This window comes from Haliotis asinina, chromosome 11 (assembly GCF_037392515.1).
Source record: "Haliotis asinina isolate JCU_RB_2024 chromosome 11, JCU_Hal_asi_v2, whole genome shotgun sequence".
Taxonomy (NCBI): Eukaryota; Metazoa; Mollusca; class Gastropoda; order Lepetellida; family Haliotidae; genus Haliotis; species Haliotis asinina.
The window spans coordinates 14,215,063-14,233,239 of record NC_090290.1 but is presented as its reverse complement, the minus strand read 5'-3'; the positions used below and the strand labels follow the sequence as shown (position 1 = coordinate 14,233,239).

Below are 18,177 nucleotides of genomic sequence, written 5' to 3'. Positions count from 1 at the left end.
TACCATGTTCAGAGAGTAAGATAGTCTTATCAGTTGATACCATGTTCAGAGAGTAAGATAGTCTTGTCAGTTGATACCATGTTCACAGAGAGTAAGGTAGTCTTATCAGTTGATACCATGTTCACAGAGAGTGAGGTAGTCTTATCAGTTTACACCATGTTCACAGAGAGTAAGGTAGTCCTATCAGTTGATACCATGTTCAGAGAGTAAAATAGTCTTATCAGTTGATACCATGTTCAGAGAGTAAGGTAGTCCTATCAGTTGATACCATGTTCAGAGAGTAAGGTAGTCTTATCAGTTTATACCATGTTCACAGAGAGTAAGGTAGTCCTATCAGTTGATACCATGTTCACAGAGAGTAAGGTAGTCTTATCAGTTGATACCATGTTCACAGAGAGTAAGGTAGTCTTATCAGTTTATACCATGTTCACAGAGAGTAAGGTAGTCTTATCAGTTGATACCATGTTCAGAGAGTAAGATAGTCTTATCAGTCGATACCATGTTCAGAGAGTAAGATAGTCTTATCAGTTGATACCAAGTTCACAGAGAGTAAGGTAGTCTTATCAGTTGATACCATGTTCACAGAGAGTAAGGTAGTCTTATCAGTTGATACCATGTTCAGAGAGTAAGATAGTCTTATCAGTTGATACCATGTTCAGAGAGTAAGGTAGTCTTATAAGTTGATACCATGTTCAGAGAGTAAGGTAGTCCTATCAGTTGATACCATGTTCAGAGAGTAAGGTAGTCTTATCAGTTGATACCATGTTCACAGAGAGTAAGGTAGTCTTATCAGTTGATACCATGTTCAGAGAGTAAGGTAGTCCTATCAGTTGATACCATGTTCAGAGAGTAAGGTAGTCTTATCAGTTGATACCATGTTCAGAGAGTAAGGTAGTCTTATCAGTTTATACCATGTTCAGAGAGTAAAATAGTCTTATCAGTTGATACCATGTTCAGAGAGTAAGGTAGTCCTATCAGTTGATACCATGTTCAGAGAGAAAGATAGTCTTATCAGTTTATACCATGTTCAGAGAGTAAGGTAGTCTTATCAGTTGATACCATGTTCAGAGAGTAAGGTAGTCTTATCAGTTGATACCATGTTCAGAGAGTAAGGTAGTCTTATCAGTTTATACCATGTTCAGAGAGTAAAATAGTCTTATCAGTTGATACCATGTTCAGAGAGTAAGGTAGTCCTATCAGTTGATACCATGTTCAGAGAGTAAGATAGTCTTATCAGTTTATACCATGTTCAGAGAGTAAGGTAGTCTTATCAGTTGATACCATGTTCACAGAGAGTAAGGTAGTCCTATCAGTTTATACCATGTTCAGAGAGTAAGATAGTCTTATCAGTTGATACCATGTTCAGAGAGTAAGGTAGTCTTATAAGTTGATACCATGTTCAGAGAGAGTAAGGTAGTCTTATCAGTTGATACCATGTTCAGAGAGTAAGATAGTCTTATCAGTTGATACCATGTTCAGAGAGTAAGATAGTCTTATCAGTTGATACCATGTTCAGAGAGAGTAAGGTAGTCTTATCAGTTGATACCATGTTCACAGAGAGTAAGGTAGTCTTATCAGTTTATACCATGTTCAGAGAGTAAAATAGTCTTATCAGTTGATACCATGTTCAGAGAGTAAGGTAGTCCTATCAGTTGATACCATGTTCAGAGAGTAAGATAGTCTTATCAGTTTATACCATGTTCAGAGAGTAAGGTAGTCTTATCAGTTTATACCATGTTCACAGAGAGTAAGGTAGTCCTATCAGTTTATACCATGTTCAGAGAGTAAGATAGTCTTATCAGTTGATACCATGTTCAGAGAGTAAGATAGTCTTATCAGTTGATACCATGTTCACAGAGAGTAAGGTAGTCTTATCAGTTGATACCATGTTCACAGAGAGTGAGGTAGTCTTATCAGTTTACACCATGTTCACAGAGAGTAAGGTAGTCCTATCAGTTGATACCATGTTCAGAGAGTAAAATAGTCTTATCAGTTGATACCATGTTCAGAGAGTAAGGTAGTCCTATCAGTTGATACCATGTTCAGAGAGTAAGGTAGTCTTATCAGTTTATACCATGTTCACAGAGAGTAAGGTAGTCCTATCAGTTGATACCATGTTCACAGAGAGTAAGGTAGTCTTATCAGTTGATACCATGTTCACAGAGAGTAAGGTAGTCTTATCAGTTTATACCATGTTCACAGAGAGTAAGGTAGTCTTATCAGTTGATACCATGTTCAGAGAGTAAGATAGTCTTATCAGTCGATACCATGTTCAGAGAGTAAGATAGTCTTATCAGTTGATACCATGTTCACAGAGAGTAAGGTAGTCTTATCAGTTGATACCATGTTCACAGAGAGTAAGGTAGTCTTATCAGTTGATACCATGTTCAGAGAGTAAGATAGTCTTATCAGTTGATACCATGTTCAGAGAGTAAGGTAGTCTTATAAGTTGATACCATGTTCAGAGAGTAAGGTAGTCCTATCAGTTGATACCATGTTCAGAGAGTAAGGTAGTCTTATCAGTTGATACCATGTTCACAGAGAGTAAGGTAGTCTTATCAGTTGATACCATGTTCAGAGAGTAAGGTAGTCCTATCAGTTGATACCATGTTCAGAGAGTAAGGTAGTCTTATCAGTTGATACCATGTTCAGAGAGTAAGGTAGTCTTATCAGTTTATACCATGTTCAGAGAGTAAAATAGTCTTATCAGTTGATACCATGTTCAGAGAGTAAGGTAGTCCTATCAGTTGATACCATGTTCAGAGAGTAAGATAGTCTTATCAGTTTATACCATGTTCAGAGAGTAAGGTAGTCTTATCAGTTGATACCATGTTCAGAGAGTAAGGTAGTCTTATCAGTTGATACCATGTTCAGAGAGTAAGGTAGTCTTATCAGTTTATACCATGTTCAGAGAGTAAAATAGTCTTATCAGTTGATACCATGTTCAGAGAGTAAGGTAGTCCTATCAGTTGATACCATGTTCAGAGAGTAAGATAGTCTTATCAGTTTATACCATGTTCAGAGAGTAAGGTAGTCTTATCAGTTGATACCATGTTCACAGAGAGTAAGGTAGTCCTATCAGTTTATACCATGTTCAGAGAGTAAGATAGTCTTATCAGTTGATACCATGTTCAGAGAGTAAGGTAGTCTTATAAGTTGATACCATGTTCAGAGAGAGTAAGGTAGTCTTATCAGTTGATACCATGTTCAGAGAGTAAGATAGTCTTATCAGTTGATACCATGTTCAGAGAGTAAGATAGTCTTATCAGTTGATACCATGTTCAGAGAGAGTAAGGTAGTCTTATCAGTTGATACCATGTTCACAGAGAGTAAGGTAGTCTTATCAGTTGATACCATGTTCAGAGAGTAAGATAGTCTTATCAGTTGATACCATGTTCAGAGAGTAAGGTAGTCTTATAAGTTGATACCATGTTCAGAGAGTAAGGTAGTCCTATCAGTTGATACCATGTTCAGAGAGTAAGGTAGTCTTATCAGTTGATACCATGTTCACAGAGAGTAAGGTAGTCTTATCAGTTGATACCATGTTCAGAGAGTAAAGTAGTCCTATCAGTTGATACCATGTTCACAGAGAGTAAGGTAGTCTTATCAGTTGATACCATGTTCAGAGAGTAAGGTAGTCTTATCAGTTTATACCATGTTCAGAGAGTAAAATAGTCTTATCAGTTGATAACATGTTCAGAGAGTAAAATAGTCTTATCAGTTGATACCATGTTCAGAGAGTAAGGTAGTCCTATCAGTTGATACCATGTTCAGAGAGTAAGGTAGTCTTATCAGTTGATACCATGTTCAGAGAGTAAGGTAGTCTTATCAGTTGATACCATGTTCAGAGAGTAAGGTAGTCTTATCAGTTGATACCATGTTCAGAGAGTAAGATAGTCTTATCAGTTGATACCATGTTCAGAGAGTAAGATAGTCTTATCAGTTGATACCATGTTCAGAGAGTAAGGTAGTCTTATAAGTTGATACCATGTTCAGAGAGTAAGGTAGTCCTATCAGTTGATACCATGTTCAGAGAGTAAGGTAGTCTTATCAGTTGATACCATGTTCACAGAGAGTAAGGTAGTCTTATCAGTTGATACCATGTTCAGAGAGTAAGGTAGTCCTATCAGTTGATACCATGTTCAGAGAGTAAGGTAGTCTTATCAGTTGATACCATGTTCAGAGAGTAAGGTAGTCTTATCAGTTTATACCATGTTCAGAGAGTAAAATAGTCTTATCAGTTGATACCATGTTCAGAGAGTAAGGTAGTCCTATCAGTTGATACCATGTTCAGAGAGTAAGATAGTCTTATCAGTTTATACCATGTTCAGAGAGTAAGGTAGTCTTATCAGTTTATACCATGTTCACAGAGAGTAAGGTAGTCCTATCAGTTTATACCATGTTCAGAGAGTAAGATAGTCTTATCAGTTGATACCATGTTCAGAGAGTAAGATAGTCTTATCAGTTGATACCATGTTCACAGAGAGTAAGGTAGTCTTATCAGTTGATACCATGTTCACAGAGAGTGAGGTAGTCTTATCAGTTTACACCATGTTCACAGAGAGTAAGGTAGTCCTATCAGTTGATACCATGTTCAGAGAGTAAAATAGTCTTATCAGTTGATACCATGTTCAGAGAGTAAGGTAGTCCTATCAGTTGATACCATGTTCAGAGAGTAAGGTAGTCTTATCAGTTTATACCATGTTCACAGAGAGTAAGGTAGTCTTATCAGTTGATACCATGTTCACAGAGAGTAAGGTAGTCTTATCAGTTGATACCATGTTCACAGAGAGTAAGGTAGTCTTATCAGTTTATACCATGTTCACAGAGAGTAAGGTAGTCTTATCAGTTGATACCATGTTCAGAGAGTAAGATAGTCTTATCAGTCGATACCATGTTCAGAGAGTAAGATAGTCTTATCAGTTGATACCATGTTCACAGAGAGTAAGGTAGTCTTATCAGTTGATACCATGTTCACAGAGAGTAAGGTAGTCTTATCAGTTGATACCATGTTCAGAGAGTAAGATAGTCTTATCAGTTGATACCATGTTCAGAGAGTAAGGTAGTCTTATAAGTTGATACCATGTTCAGAGAGTAAGGTAGTCCTATCAGTTGATACCATGTTCAGAGAGTAAGGTAGTCTTATCAGTTGATACCATGTTCACAGAGAGTAAGGTAGTCTTATCAGTTGATACCATGTTCAGAGAGTAAGGTAGTCCTATCAGTTGATACCATGTTCAGAGAGTAAGGTAGTCTTATCAGTTGATACCATGTTCAGAGAGTAAGGTAGTCTTATCAGTTTATACCATGTTCAGAGAGTAAAATAGTCTTATCAGTTGATACCATGTTCAGAGAGTAAGGTAGTCCTATCAGTTGATACCATGTTCAGAGAGTAAGATAGTCTTATCAGTTTATACCATGTTCAGAGAGTAAGGTAGTCTTATCAGTTTATACCATGTTCAGAGAGTAAGGTAGTCCTATTAGTTTATACCATGTTCAGAGAGTAAGATAGTCTTATCAGTTGATACCATGTTCAGAGAGTAAGGTAGTCTTATCAGTTGATACCATGTTCAGAGAGTAAGGTAGTCCTATCAGTTGATACCATGTTCAGAGAGTAAGGTAGTCTTATCAGTTTATACCATGTTCACAGAGAGTAAGGTAGTCCTATCAGTTTATACCATGTTCAGAGAGTAAGGTAGTCTTATCAGTTTATACCATGTTCACAGAGAGTAAGGTAGTCTTATCAGTTGATACCATGTTCAGAGAGTAAAATAGTCTTATCAGTTGATACCATGTTCAGAGAGTAAGGTAGTCCTATCAGTTGATACCATGTTCAGAGAGTAAGGTAGTCTTATCAGTTTATACCATGTTCACAGAGAGTAAAATAGTCCTATCAGTTGATACCATGTTCAGAGAGTAAAATAGTCTTATCAGTTGATACCATGTTCAGAGAGTAAGGTAGTCCTATCAGTTGATACCATGTTCAGAGAGTGAAATAGTCTTTTCAGTTTATACCATGTTCACAGAGAGTAAGGTAGTCCTATCAGTTGATACCATGTTCAGAGAGTAAGATAGTCTTATCAGTTGATACCATGTTCAGAGAGTAAGGTAGTCTTATAAGTTGATACCATGTTCAGAGAGTAAGGTAGTCCTATCAGTTGATACCATGTTCAGAGAGTAAGGTAGTCTTATCAGTTTATACCATGTTCACACAGAGTAAGGTAGTCTTATCAGTTGATACCATGTTCAGAGAGTAAGGTAGTCCTATCAGTTGATACCATGTTCAGAGAGTAAGGTAGTCTTATCAGTTGATACCATGTTCAGAGAGTAAGGTAGTCTTATCAGTTTATACCATGTTCAGAGAGTAAAATAGTCTTATCAGTTGATACCAAGTTCAGAGAGTAAGGTAGTCCTATCAGTTGATACCATGTTCAGAGAGTAAGATAGTCTTATCAGTTTATACCATGTTCAGAGAGTAAGGTAGTCTTATCAGTTGATACCATGTTCACAGAGAGTAAGGTAGTCCTATCAGTTTATACCATGTTCAGAGAGTAAGATAGTCTTATCAGTTGATACCATGTTCAGAGAGTAAGGTGGTCTTATAAGTTGATACCATGTTCACAGAGAGTAAGGTAGTCTTATCAGTTGATACCATGTTCACAGAGAGTAAGGTAGTCTTATCAGTTGATACCATGTTCACAGAGAGTAAGATAGTCTTGTCAGTTGATACCATGTTCAGAGAGTAAGATAGTCTTATCAGTTGATACCATGTTCAGAGAGTAAGGTAGTCCTATCAGTTGATACCATGTTCAGAGAGTAAGGTAGTCTTATCAGTTGATACCATGTTCAGAGAGTAAGGTAGTCTTATCAGTTGATACCATGTTCAGAGAGTAAGGTAGTCTTATAAGTTGATACCATGTTCAGAGAGTAAGGTAGTCTTATAAGTTGATACCATGTTCAGAGAGAGTAAGGTAGTCTTTTCGGTTGATACCATGTTCACAGAGAGTAAGGTAGTCTTATCAGTTGATACCATGTTCAGAGAGTAAGATAGTCTTATCAGTTGATACCATGTTCAGAGAGTAAGGTAGTCTTATAAGTTGATACCATGTTCAGAGAGTAAGGTAGTCCTATCAGTTGATACCATGTTCAGAGAGTAAGGTAGTCTTATCAGTTGATACCATGTTCACAGAGAGTAAGGTAGTCTTATCAGTTGATACCATGTTCAGAGAGTAAGGTGGTCCTATCAGTTGATACCATGTTCAGAGAGTAAGGTAGTCTTATCAGTTTATACCATGTTCAGAGAGTAAGGTAGTCTTATCAGTTTATACCATGTTCAGAGAGTAAAATAGTCTTATCTGTTGATACCATGTTCAGAGAGTAAGGTAGTCCTATCAGTTGATACCATGTTCAGAGAGTAAGATAGTCTTATCAGTTTATACCATGTTCAGAGAGTAAGGTAGTCCTATCAGTTTATACCATGTTCAGAGAGTAAGATAGTCTTATCAGTTGATACCATGTTCAGAGAGTAAGGTAGTCTTATAAGTTGATACCATGTTCAGAGAGAGTAAGGTAGTCTTATCAGTTGATACCATGTTCACAGAGAGTAAGGTAGTCCTATCAGTTGATACCATGTTCAGAGAGTAAGATAGTCTTATCAGTTGATACCATGTTCAGAGAGTAAGATAGTCTTATCAGTTGATACCATGTTCAGAGAGAGTAAGGTAGTCTTATCAGTTGATACCATGTTCACAGAGAGTAAGGTAGTCTTATCAGTTGATACCATGTTCAGAGAGTAAGATAGTCTTATCAGTTGATACCATGTTCAGAGAGTAAGGTAGTCTTATAAGTTGATACCATGTTCAGAGAGTAAGGTAGTCCTATCAGTTGATACCATGTTCAGAGAGTAAGGTAGTCTTATCAGTTGATACCATGTTCACAGAGAGTAAAGTAGTCTTATCAGTTGATACCATGTTCAGAGAGTAAGGTAGTCCTATCAGTTGATACCATGTTCAGAGAGTAAGGTAGTCTTATCAGTTGATACCATGTTCAGAGAGTAAGGTAGTCTTATCAGTTTATACCATGTTCAGAGAGTAAAATAGTCTTATCAGTTGATACCATGTTCAGAGAGTAAGGTAGTCCTATCAGTTGATACCATGTTCAGAGAGTAAGATAGTCTTATCAGTTTATACCATGTTCAGAGAGTAAGGTAGTCTTATCAGTTGATACCATGTTCAGAGAGTAAGGTAGTCCTATCAGTTTATACCATGTTCAGAGAGTAAGATAGTCTTATCAGTTGATACCATGTTCAGAGAGTAAGATAGTCTTATCAGTTTATACCATGTTCACAGAGAGTAAGGTAGTCTTATCAGTTGATACCATGTTCAGAGAGAGTAAGGTAGTCTTGTCAGTTGATACCATGTTCACAGAGAGTAAGGTAGTCTTATCAGTTGATACCATGTTCAGAGAGTAAGATAGTCTTATCAGTTGATACCATGTTCAGAGAGTAAGATAGTCTTATCAGTTGATACCATGTTCAGAGAGAGTAAGGTAGTCTTATCAGTTGATACCATGTTCACAGAGAGTAAGGTAGTCTTATCAGTTGATACCATGTTCACAGAGAGTAAGGTAGTCTTATCAGTTGATACCATGTTCACAGAGAGTAAGGTAGTCTTATCAGTTGATACCATGTTCAGAGAGTAAGATAGTCTTATCAGTTGATACCATGTTCAGAGAGTAAGATAGTCTTATCAGTTGATACCATGTTCAGAGAGAGTAAGGTAGTCTTATCAGTTGATACCATGTTCACAGAGAGTAAGGTAGTCTTATCAGTTGATACCATGTTCAGAGAGTAAGATAGTCTTATAAGTTGATGCCATGTTCAGAGAGTAAGGTAGTCTTATAAGTTGATACCATGTTCAGAGAGTAAGGTAGTCCTATCAGTTGATACCATGTTCAGAGAGTAAGGTAGTCTTATCAGTTGATACCATGTTCACAGAGAGTAATTTAGTCTTATCAGTTGATACCATGTTCAGAGAGTAAGGTAGTCCTATCAGTTGATACCATGTTCAGAGAGTAAGGTAGTCTTATCAGTTGATACCATGTTCAGAGAGTAAGGTAGTCTTATCAGTTTATACCATGTTCAGAGAGAAAAATAGTCTTGTCAGTTTATACCATGTTCAGAGAGTAAGGTAGTCCTATCAGTTGATACCATGTTCAGAGAGTAAGATAGTCTTATCAGTTTATACCATGTTCAGAGAGTAAGGTAGTCTTATCAGTTGATACCATGTTCAGAGAGTAAGGTAGTCCTATCAGTTTATACCATGTTCAGAGAGTAAGATAGTCTTATCAGTTGATACCATGTTCAGAGAGTAAGATAGTCTTATCAGTTTATACCATGTTCACAGAGAGTAAGGTAGTCTTATCAGTTGATTCCATGTTCACAGAGATTAAGGTAGTCTTGTCAGTTTACACCATGTTCACAGAGAGTAAGGTAGTCTTATCAGTTGATACCATGTTCAGAGAGTAAAATAGTCTTATCAGTTGATACCCTGTTCAGAGAGTAAGGTAGTCCTATCAGTTGATACCATGTTCAGAGAGTAAGGTAGTCTTATCAGTTGATACCATGTTCACAGAGAGTTAGGTAGTCTTATCAGTTGATACCATGTTCAGAGAGAGTAAGGTAGTCTTATCAGTTTACACCATGTTCAGAGAGAGTAAGGTAGTCTTATCAGTTGATACCATGTTCAGAGAGTAAGATAGTCTTATCAGTTGATACCATGTTCAGAGAGTAAGGTAGTCCTATCAGTTGATACCATGTTCAGAGAGTAAAATAGTCTTATCAGTTTATACCATGTTCACAGAGAGTAAGGTAGTCTTATCAGTTGATACCATGTTCAGAGAGTAAGGTAGTCTTATCAGTTTATACCATGTTCACAGAGAGTAAGGTAGTCTTATCAGTTGATACCATGTTCACAGAGAGTAAGGTAGTCCTATCAGTTGATACCATGTTCAGAGAGTAAAATAGTCTTATCAGTTGATACCATGTTCAGAGAGTAAAATAGTCTTTTCAGTTTATACCATGTTCACAGAGAGTAAGGTAGTCCTATCAGTTGATACCATGTTCAGAGAGTAAGATAGTCTTATCAGTTTATACCATGTTCACAGAGAGTAAGGTAGTCTTATCAGTTGATACCATGTTCAGAGAGTAAAATAGTCTTATCAGTTGATACCATGTTCAGAGAGTAAGGTAGTCTTATCAGTTGATACCATGTTCACAGAGAGTAATTTAGTCTTATCTGTTGATACCATGTTCAGAGAGTAAGGTAGTCCTATCAGTTGATACCATGTTCAGAGAGTAAGGTAGTCTTTTCAGTTGATACCATGTTCAGAGAGTAAGGTAGTCTTATCAGTTTATACCATGTTCAGAGAGTAAAATAGTCTTATCAGTTGATACCATGTTCAGAGAGTAAGGTAGTCCTATCAGTTGATACCATGTTCAGAGAGTAAGATAGTCTTATCAGTTTATACCATGTTCAGAGAGTAAGGTAGTCTTTTCAGTTGATACCATGTTCAGAGAGTAAGGTAGTCCTATCAGTTGATACCATGTTCAGAGAGTAAGATTGTCTTATCAGTTGATACCATGTTCAGAGAGTAAGATAGTCTTATCAGTTTATACCATGTTCACAGAGAGTAAGGTAGTCTTATCAGTTGATACCATGTTCACAGAGAGTAAGGTAGTCTTATCAGTTTACACCATGTTCACAGAGAGTAAGGTAGTCTTATCAGTTGATACCATGTTCAGAGAGTAAGGTAGTCTTATCAGTTGATACCATGTTCAGAGAGTAAGGTAGTCCTATCAGTTGATACCATGTTCAGAGAGTAAGATAGTCTTATCAGTTTATACCATGTTCAGAGAGTAAGGTAGTCTTATCAGTTGATACCATGTTCAGAGAGTAAGGTAGTCCTATCAGTTGATACCATGTTCAGAGAGTAAGATAGTCTTATCAGTTGATACCATGTTCAGAGAGTAAGATAGTCTTATCAGTTTATACCATGTTCACAGAGAGTAAGGTAGTCTTATCAGTTGATACCATGTTCACAGAGAGTTAGGTAGTCTTATCAGTTGATACCATGTTCAGAGAGAGTAAGGTAGTCTTTGTCAGTTTACACCATGTTTAGAGAGAGTAAGGTAGTCTTATCAGTTGATACCATGTTCAGAGAGTAAGATAGTCTTATCAGTTGATACCATGTTCAGAGAGTAAGGTAGTCCTATCAGTTGATACCATGTTCAGAGAGTAAAATAGTCTTATCAGTTTATACCATGTTCACAGAGAGTAAGGTAGTCTTATCAGTTGATACCATGTTCAGAGAGTAAGGTAGTCTTATCAGTTTATACCATGTTCACAGAGAGTAAGGTAGTCTTATCAGTTGATACCATGTTCACAGAGAGTAAGGTAGTCCTATCAGTTGATACCATGTTCAGAGAGTAAAATAGTCTTATCAGTTGATACCATGTTCAGAGAGTAAGGTAGTCCTATCAGTTGATACCATGTTCAGAGAGTAAAATAGTCTTTTCAGTTTATACCATGTTCACAGAGAGTAAGGTATTCCTATCAGTTGATACCATGTTCAGAGAGTAAGATAGTCTTATCAGTTTATACCATGTTCACAGAGAGTAAGGTAGTCTTATCAGTTGATACCATGTTCAGAGAGTAAAATAGTCTTATCAGTTGATACCATGTTCACAGAGAGTAAGGTAGTCCTATCAGTTGATACCATGTTCAGAGAGTAAGGTAGTCTTATCAGTTTATACCATGTTCACAGAGAGTAAGGTAGTCCTATCACTTGATACCATGTTCAGAGAGTAAGGTAGTCTTATCAGTTGATACCATGTTCACAGAGAGTAAGGTAGTCCTATCAGTTTATACCATGTTCAGAGAGTAAAATAGTCTTGTCAGTTGATACCATGTTCAGAGAGTAAGGTAGTCCTATCAGTTGATACCATGTTCAGAGAGTAAAATAGTCTTATCAGTTGATACCATGTTCACAGAGAGTAAGGTAGTCCTATCACTTGATACCATGTTCAGAGAGTAAGATAGTCTTATCAGTTTATACCATGTTCACAGAGAGTAAGGTAGTCTTATCAGTTGATACTATGTTCACAGAGAGTAAGGTAGTCTTATCAGTTGATACCATGTTCAGAGAGTAAGGTAGTCTTATCAGTTGATACCATGTTCAGAGAGAGTAAGGTAGTCCTATCAGTTGATACCATGTTCAAAGAGTAAGATAGTCTTATCAGTTTATACCATGTTCACAGAGAGTAAGGTAGTCTTATCAGTTTACACCATGTTCACAGAGAGTAAGGTAGTCTTATCAGTTTACACCATGTTCAGAGAGAGTAAGGTAGTCTTATCAGTTGATACCATGTTCAGAGAGTCAGACAGTCTTATCAGTTGATACCATGTTCACAGAGAGTAAGATAGTCTTTTCAGTTGATACCATGTTCACAGAGATCCCAATAGTCTTAACATTTGCTAACATGCTATGTTGATACCAAGGTTCCTTGATATAGCTGTTGTATGCATTGTGTGGCCCTTTTAATTTGAACACATTTTTCATTTCAGTCACCTGACAAACAGAGTGCAAGTAGGGTCACCGGTCACGATGAAGTTAGCTCAAATACCTGCTGCCATAGAGAGAGGTGGGTGAAAACTGTGTGTTGCTGACTTGCTACAGTAGGAAAGGCTTCACCTGCCCCTCAGGGGCTTGACTCTGTCCACTCAGTTTCTGGACCAGTAGAGGTTGTAGGTCGTTGACCTGCCTATTACAGGTTAAAGGTTTGATGTACACTGTACGTTGCTTTGGACCTGAGTTTATTGAATCTACTGACATGCTGGTCATATAATAAAACATGGAAACTAACTAGCCTGTTTGTTGTCAGATTGTATAGGTTATATACACGAGATATATCTGAAGTCTAAAGTCTGGTTTTACAGATGAAGAGCCACCAAAACCAACATTCGAGAAACAGCCACTCAACTGGGAAGAAGACATGCAGCTGTATTCCAGATTTTTAGACAGAAAGGTTTGTGTCTGGCTGTTGTGTTTTGTTTGTTGCTGCAACAACTGGACTCAGCATTATTCCTGCATTATCCCAGCATTATTCCCACTGTGTGACTGTAACCTGAAACGTGATGAGATTGGACCAAGTTTGGTATCTAGTAGATCAGTCTTTCGGTATGGAGCAGTTGTATTTAAAGTCAAGTTTACTATCGCAAGGGTTTCATACCCTTAGTATAATGATAATGATATAATAATGATAATGATTATGATAATGTTTTCCAGGAGGAGCTAAAGGGAGACCATGCTGTTTACATGAGGCATCACCCAGAGCTGAAAGCACTGCTTGCTGATTTTCTGCAGTTTTTGTTGCTACGGAAACCAGATGATGTGTTGTCATTTGCAGCTGAGTACTTCGCTGCCTTTTCCAACACAATGCCATCATCATCTCCATACATGGCCTCCAGTACATCCACACCTTTTCCTGCTAGTCGAACAAATACAGGCATCGAGAAATTGCGGACACCCACCCGATAATGATTTACTTTTAGAAGTCAAATAATGTAACAGCAACATTGGATCAACAAAGCAGTAGTAGCACTCAGTCGGCAGTTCCTCTTAGCACTAAGATGGCTTTGTGGACAGGACCAAGAGCATCCAGATGACTGCTTCTACATCATCCCCCAGGATTATTGTGTTACTGCGGGATTGTCGTCAGTGCCACAGTTTAACTCCTGACGTCCTGTTCAGTTTTGAGTGTTTTAACTGTATGTCAAGTCACCACTCGTTGCCATAGTGATGCTGTATTGGTTTCCATGGCAACATCTTTCAGTATTTACACTTGGACTTCCATAACATTTGGGGTTGGCCAAAATCATGTGCAAGTCCAACCACTTTGTAAAAGTATTTGGAAACCACCAATTGCTTTACAGAAACTATGAGTCTATTGGTCTAATGTTCCTGGTCTACCAGCTGAAACGTGTGTCAGGAAGTTGCTAATATGTAGCCTTTTGCTGAAGAGACAAGATGAGGAAAGACAGCATTCTTCCAGAAATGTACAAATTGTGTCTTATGAAGTTATAGGATGTTACAATTGAGTTGTCTTTATTGGAAGGTGTAATGTCCAGGCGCTGTAACGAATCATCAGTGTATCAGTACAGATATGTCAACAGAGAGACATGTGAAAGTATATTAAAATAGTAAATACTGCCTACTCGTAGGATGTTAAAGATATCTCAAGCAGCATGTTCTAACTCAATCTCAAGTATACTGTATGGATTCGCTAGTCTTTGACTCTTTCTCTGATGAGGACAGTGGGGTTTCTTGTCGTTAAAGCAATCGTGCGTCACGCTGAAGACCTGGGTTCAGTTCCCCACATGGATTAATACGTGTAGCTCATTTCTGGTTTCCTGGCCGTGATGTTGCTGGAATATTGCTACAATCAGCATAAAACTAAACTCATTCACACTTTCTCTGAAGGACTTTGTTTAAAGGGAAGGCAAGTGCAGAGGTCCTGAATATTAGTGTGCAGTGTCAGTCAGCAATATTACATCACAACAAAATGTTTCAGTCCTCACCGTGGGACTACCCCAGTTTTTGTGGTGGGTTTATTGGATTATTTCTGAAGACGTCCTGGTTTAAGCCCATACTAGATCCCCCAGCCATATTACAGCCTGTAGTAATGTTGACACCTCTTTTGGTCACTCTGAAGGATTAGGGATTTGGGGGATACACCACAGCTTCCTCTATTGGTCGTGACTGGAAGGATGTGATGTCATCTGGTTGTCAAAACTTCATGGCTGTGATTGTCATCTCATTTTGATGACTGGAAGGATGTGATTGTCATCTGGTTGTCATGACTTGATGGATACGATTGTCATCTGGCTGTCATGACTGGAAGGATGTGATTGTAATCTGGTTGTCATGACTGGAAGAATGTGAGTATCATCTGATTGTCATGACTTGATGGATACGATTGTCATCTGGTTGTCATGACTGATGGATACGATGGTCATCTGGTTGTCATGACTGGAAGGATGTGAGTATCATCTGATTGTCACTTGATGGATACGATTGTCATCTGGTTGTCATGACTGATGGATACGATTGTCATTTGGTTGTAATGGCTGGATGGATACACTTGTCATCTGGCTGTCATGACTGGAAGGTTATGATTGTCATCTGGGTGTCAGGCTTGGGGACCATGATGCCTGTTTATCAGTGTAGAAAGAAATTAGTTCTATTTTAGGCGGGAAAAATCCCATTTGTTAAGTATTTCTATTTATCTTCTGTAAAGTGAACCCAAGGGTTTGTATGTGGTTGAAGCTTATTAATTTTGTATAATATCCCACAGTATTGGACTGTTTGACTATTATAGTATTTGAGCTTATGTTACCATAGAGACAACCAGCAGTTTGTTGTACTTTTTCTGAAGCATGTGACTCAAAGTACATCCACTACTGCCATATATGTTTGATTTGAGAAATCTGTTAGTGGTGTGTAGAGTCGTTATGATGGACGAGGGAGATTGATACAACTTCCGTTTAAACATCCACCATGATCACACTACTTGCTGGTGGTGGTGATGGGAGTGAGGGATATGGCATATGTCTTCTGTATGACACAACATGATGGGCAGTATTCTTAAAATTCTGTAATACGTCGAAATATTTTATATATTTTTCCTGGAGATATTTCCTTTTGTATATATCTGATGTGATGCTGACTGAGAGGGTGTGACATTGTGATGTGAAGCTGTGAAGTTTACTGAGAGGATTGACCCAATGATGTGAAGCCGAGAGGATGTGCCCTTATGCATGTTATGATGTGAAGCAGACGGCAAGAGGATGTGTCCCTGTGATGTGAAGTTGAGAGGATGTGCCCCTATGATGTAAAGCTGACTGAGAGGATGTGAGCCTACAATGTAAAGCTGACTGAGAGGATGAGCCTTTGCTGTGAAGCTGAGAGGATGTGACCCTATGATGTAAAGCTGACTGAGATGATGTGGCCCTATGATGAGAAGCTGATTGGGAGGATGTGACACAGTATGTGAAGCTGACTGAAAGCATGTCACACTGTGATGTGAAGCTGACTGATAGGGTGTGACCTTGTGATGAGAACCTGTCTGAAAGGGTATGGCCTTGTGATGTGAGGCTGAGACTCTATGATGTAATGCTTAAGGGTTGTGACCCAGAGATGTGAAGCTGAGTGAGAGGGCATGACCTATGATGTGACCTTTGGTTGACTCAATGACATCAGGTTAAAATGTACTCTGACAAAACAGCATATAAGTCCTGGTACAAAGGCTCCAAATTCAGTGGGGTAAATGGAACCAGGTACTTCGGTTTGCATGTATGTTTTCCCCATTCTGGCATAACCCACCCCAATATATAGATCTGTGATACCAGTCAGCTGTGGCCAACTGAACCACGTTGTAAACTGACATCAGTTACTTCCGTTTGTTTTTGTTAGTGTGAGTGTGGATAAGATGTTTGTTCACTTCAACTTGGCAATGACCTGTACACCTGTCAACCATGTGTTACTTGTACACCTGTCAACCAAGTATTACCTGTACACCTGTCAACCATGTGTTACTTGTACACCTGTCAACCAAGTATTACCTGTACACCTGTAAACAACTGTTATTTGTACACTTGTCAACAAAGTGTTACCTATACACTTGTCAACCAGGTGTTACCTGTATACCCGTCAACCAAGTTTTACTTGTACACTCATCTACCAAGTGTTACCTGTACATATGTCAACAACTGTTACCCGTTCACCTGTCAACCAAGTGTTACCTGTCATTTAATCAAGCCTTTGTACATAGTCCATGTCATTTTGCTGTGAAAATACATCCATACAGTTTTTTCAGTTGTGAGTGCTTTGTTGAATACTGCTTTAAGTTATCTAACTACAGAATTGATTTTGTTAGAAATGGGTCTTGTAGATTTTAATCAAGTTCATTTGGAAGCTCAGTTGTTAGTAAATTCATAACCTTGGATAAATTTGATCAACAGTATATTTTTCCTGTTGTCCTCTTCTCCAACACTTGCCGTCAGTTGTTAATTCCCTTCTACAGTTCACAGCAGGATGTTGTTCTCACAGTCTAGAGATGAGCTGAAGACCTGACAAGTCTGTGTGTGCCCAGCTCCTTACTACTGACAAACACCTCTTGTCTCCAGTCTCATGGGGAGGTGAGGTTGCCAAGTGGTTCACTCGTCACGTCAAAGATCCGGTTCCCCATATGGTACAATGTGTGAAGCCCAGTTCTCGTGTCTGACACAGTGATATTGCTGGAATATTGCCAAAATAAAACTAAACTGATTCCCTCACTCAAGCCTGATGACTGGGTCATCAAGACATCAGACCTCAATGTGCATTTTCCAACCACTACTTTCTTCATGCCCTGGCAGTCAGTAAAGGTTGTAAAGAAGACCCAGAGAGCTGGCATCACTGACACCTGGCTGACACCTGACGTGATGCATATTAATCATGCAACATTTAATGATTACTAGTAACATGACAAGTATACAGATACAATGTCACTCCTGACACTTCCTGACCAGGGCCCACTTGCACGAATTGATCTTCGCGCTATAATTCTTATACAAAAACAAACAACGCCTTTCAGTGGCATGCAACTTCTATGACTCTTCAGTAGAATCGGTCTGAGCCATTCCACTAACATCCATGCAGATGAGACACCTTTGGCGTCTCACAGTGTTGAGACTCAAGCTTGTAGTGTGTGTACCTGTACAACTCCTAGGTAGGCCAGCTTAGTGTCAGACTTATGTCAGTATTTGACAGATTCCACTGTTGAGAATAACTGCTCCTTCAAGACATGAACTGCACATTGCAGGTCACTGGACCATGTTCTTCAAGAACTGCTGACTGAATTGCACAGGTCACTGAACTGTGTTCTTCAAGAACTGCTGAGTGAATTGCACAGGTCACTGGACCATGTTCTTCAAGAACTGCTGACTGAATTTCACAGGTCACTGAAACATGTTCTTCAAGAACTGCTGACTGAATTGCACAGGTCACTGAACTGTGTTCTTCAAGAACTGCTGACTGAATTGCACAGGTCACTGAACTGTGTTCTTCAAAAACTGCTGA

General features: G+C 38.5%; 1 protein-coding gene across 1 annotated transcript in view; it reads left to right on the top strand.

Moving 5' to 3' along the window:
* Positions 1-18,177, top strand: part of LOC137255644 (ciliogenesis-associated TTC17-interacting protein-like) — a 28,019-nt gene that overhangs the window by 9,419 nt on the left and 423 nt on the right. The window contains exons 8-10 of the mRNA XM_067793111.1: positions 12,624-12,700; positions 12,996-13,084; positions 13,345-18,100. Of these exons, the coding sequence (XP_067649212.1) occupies positions 12,624-12,700; positions 12,996-13,084; positions 13,345-13,596 (418 nt within the window). The 3' untranslated portion in view covers positions 13,597-18,100. The remainder of the gene's footprint in view (positions 1-12,623; positions 12,701-12,995; positions 13,085-13,344; positions 18,101-18,177) is intronic.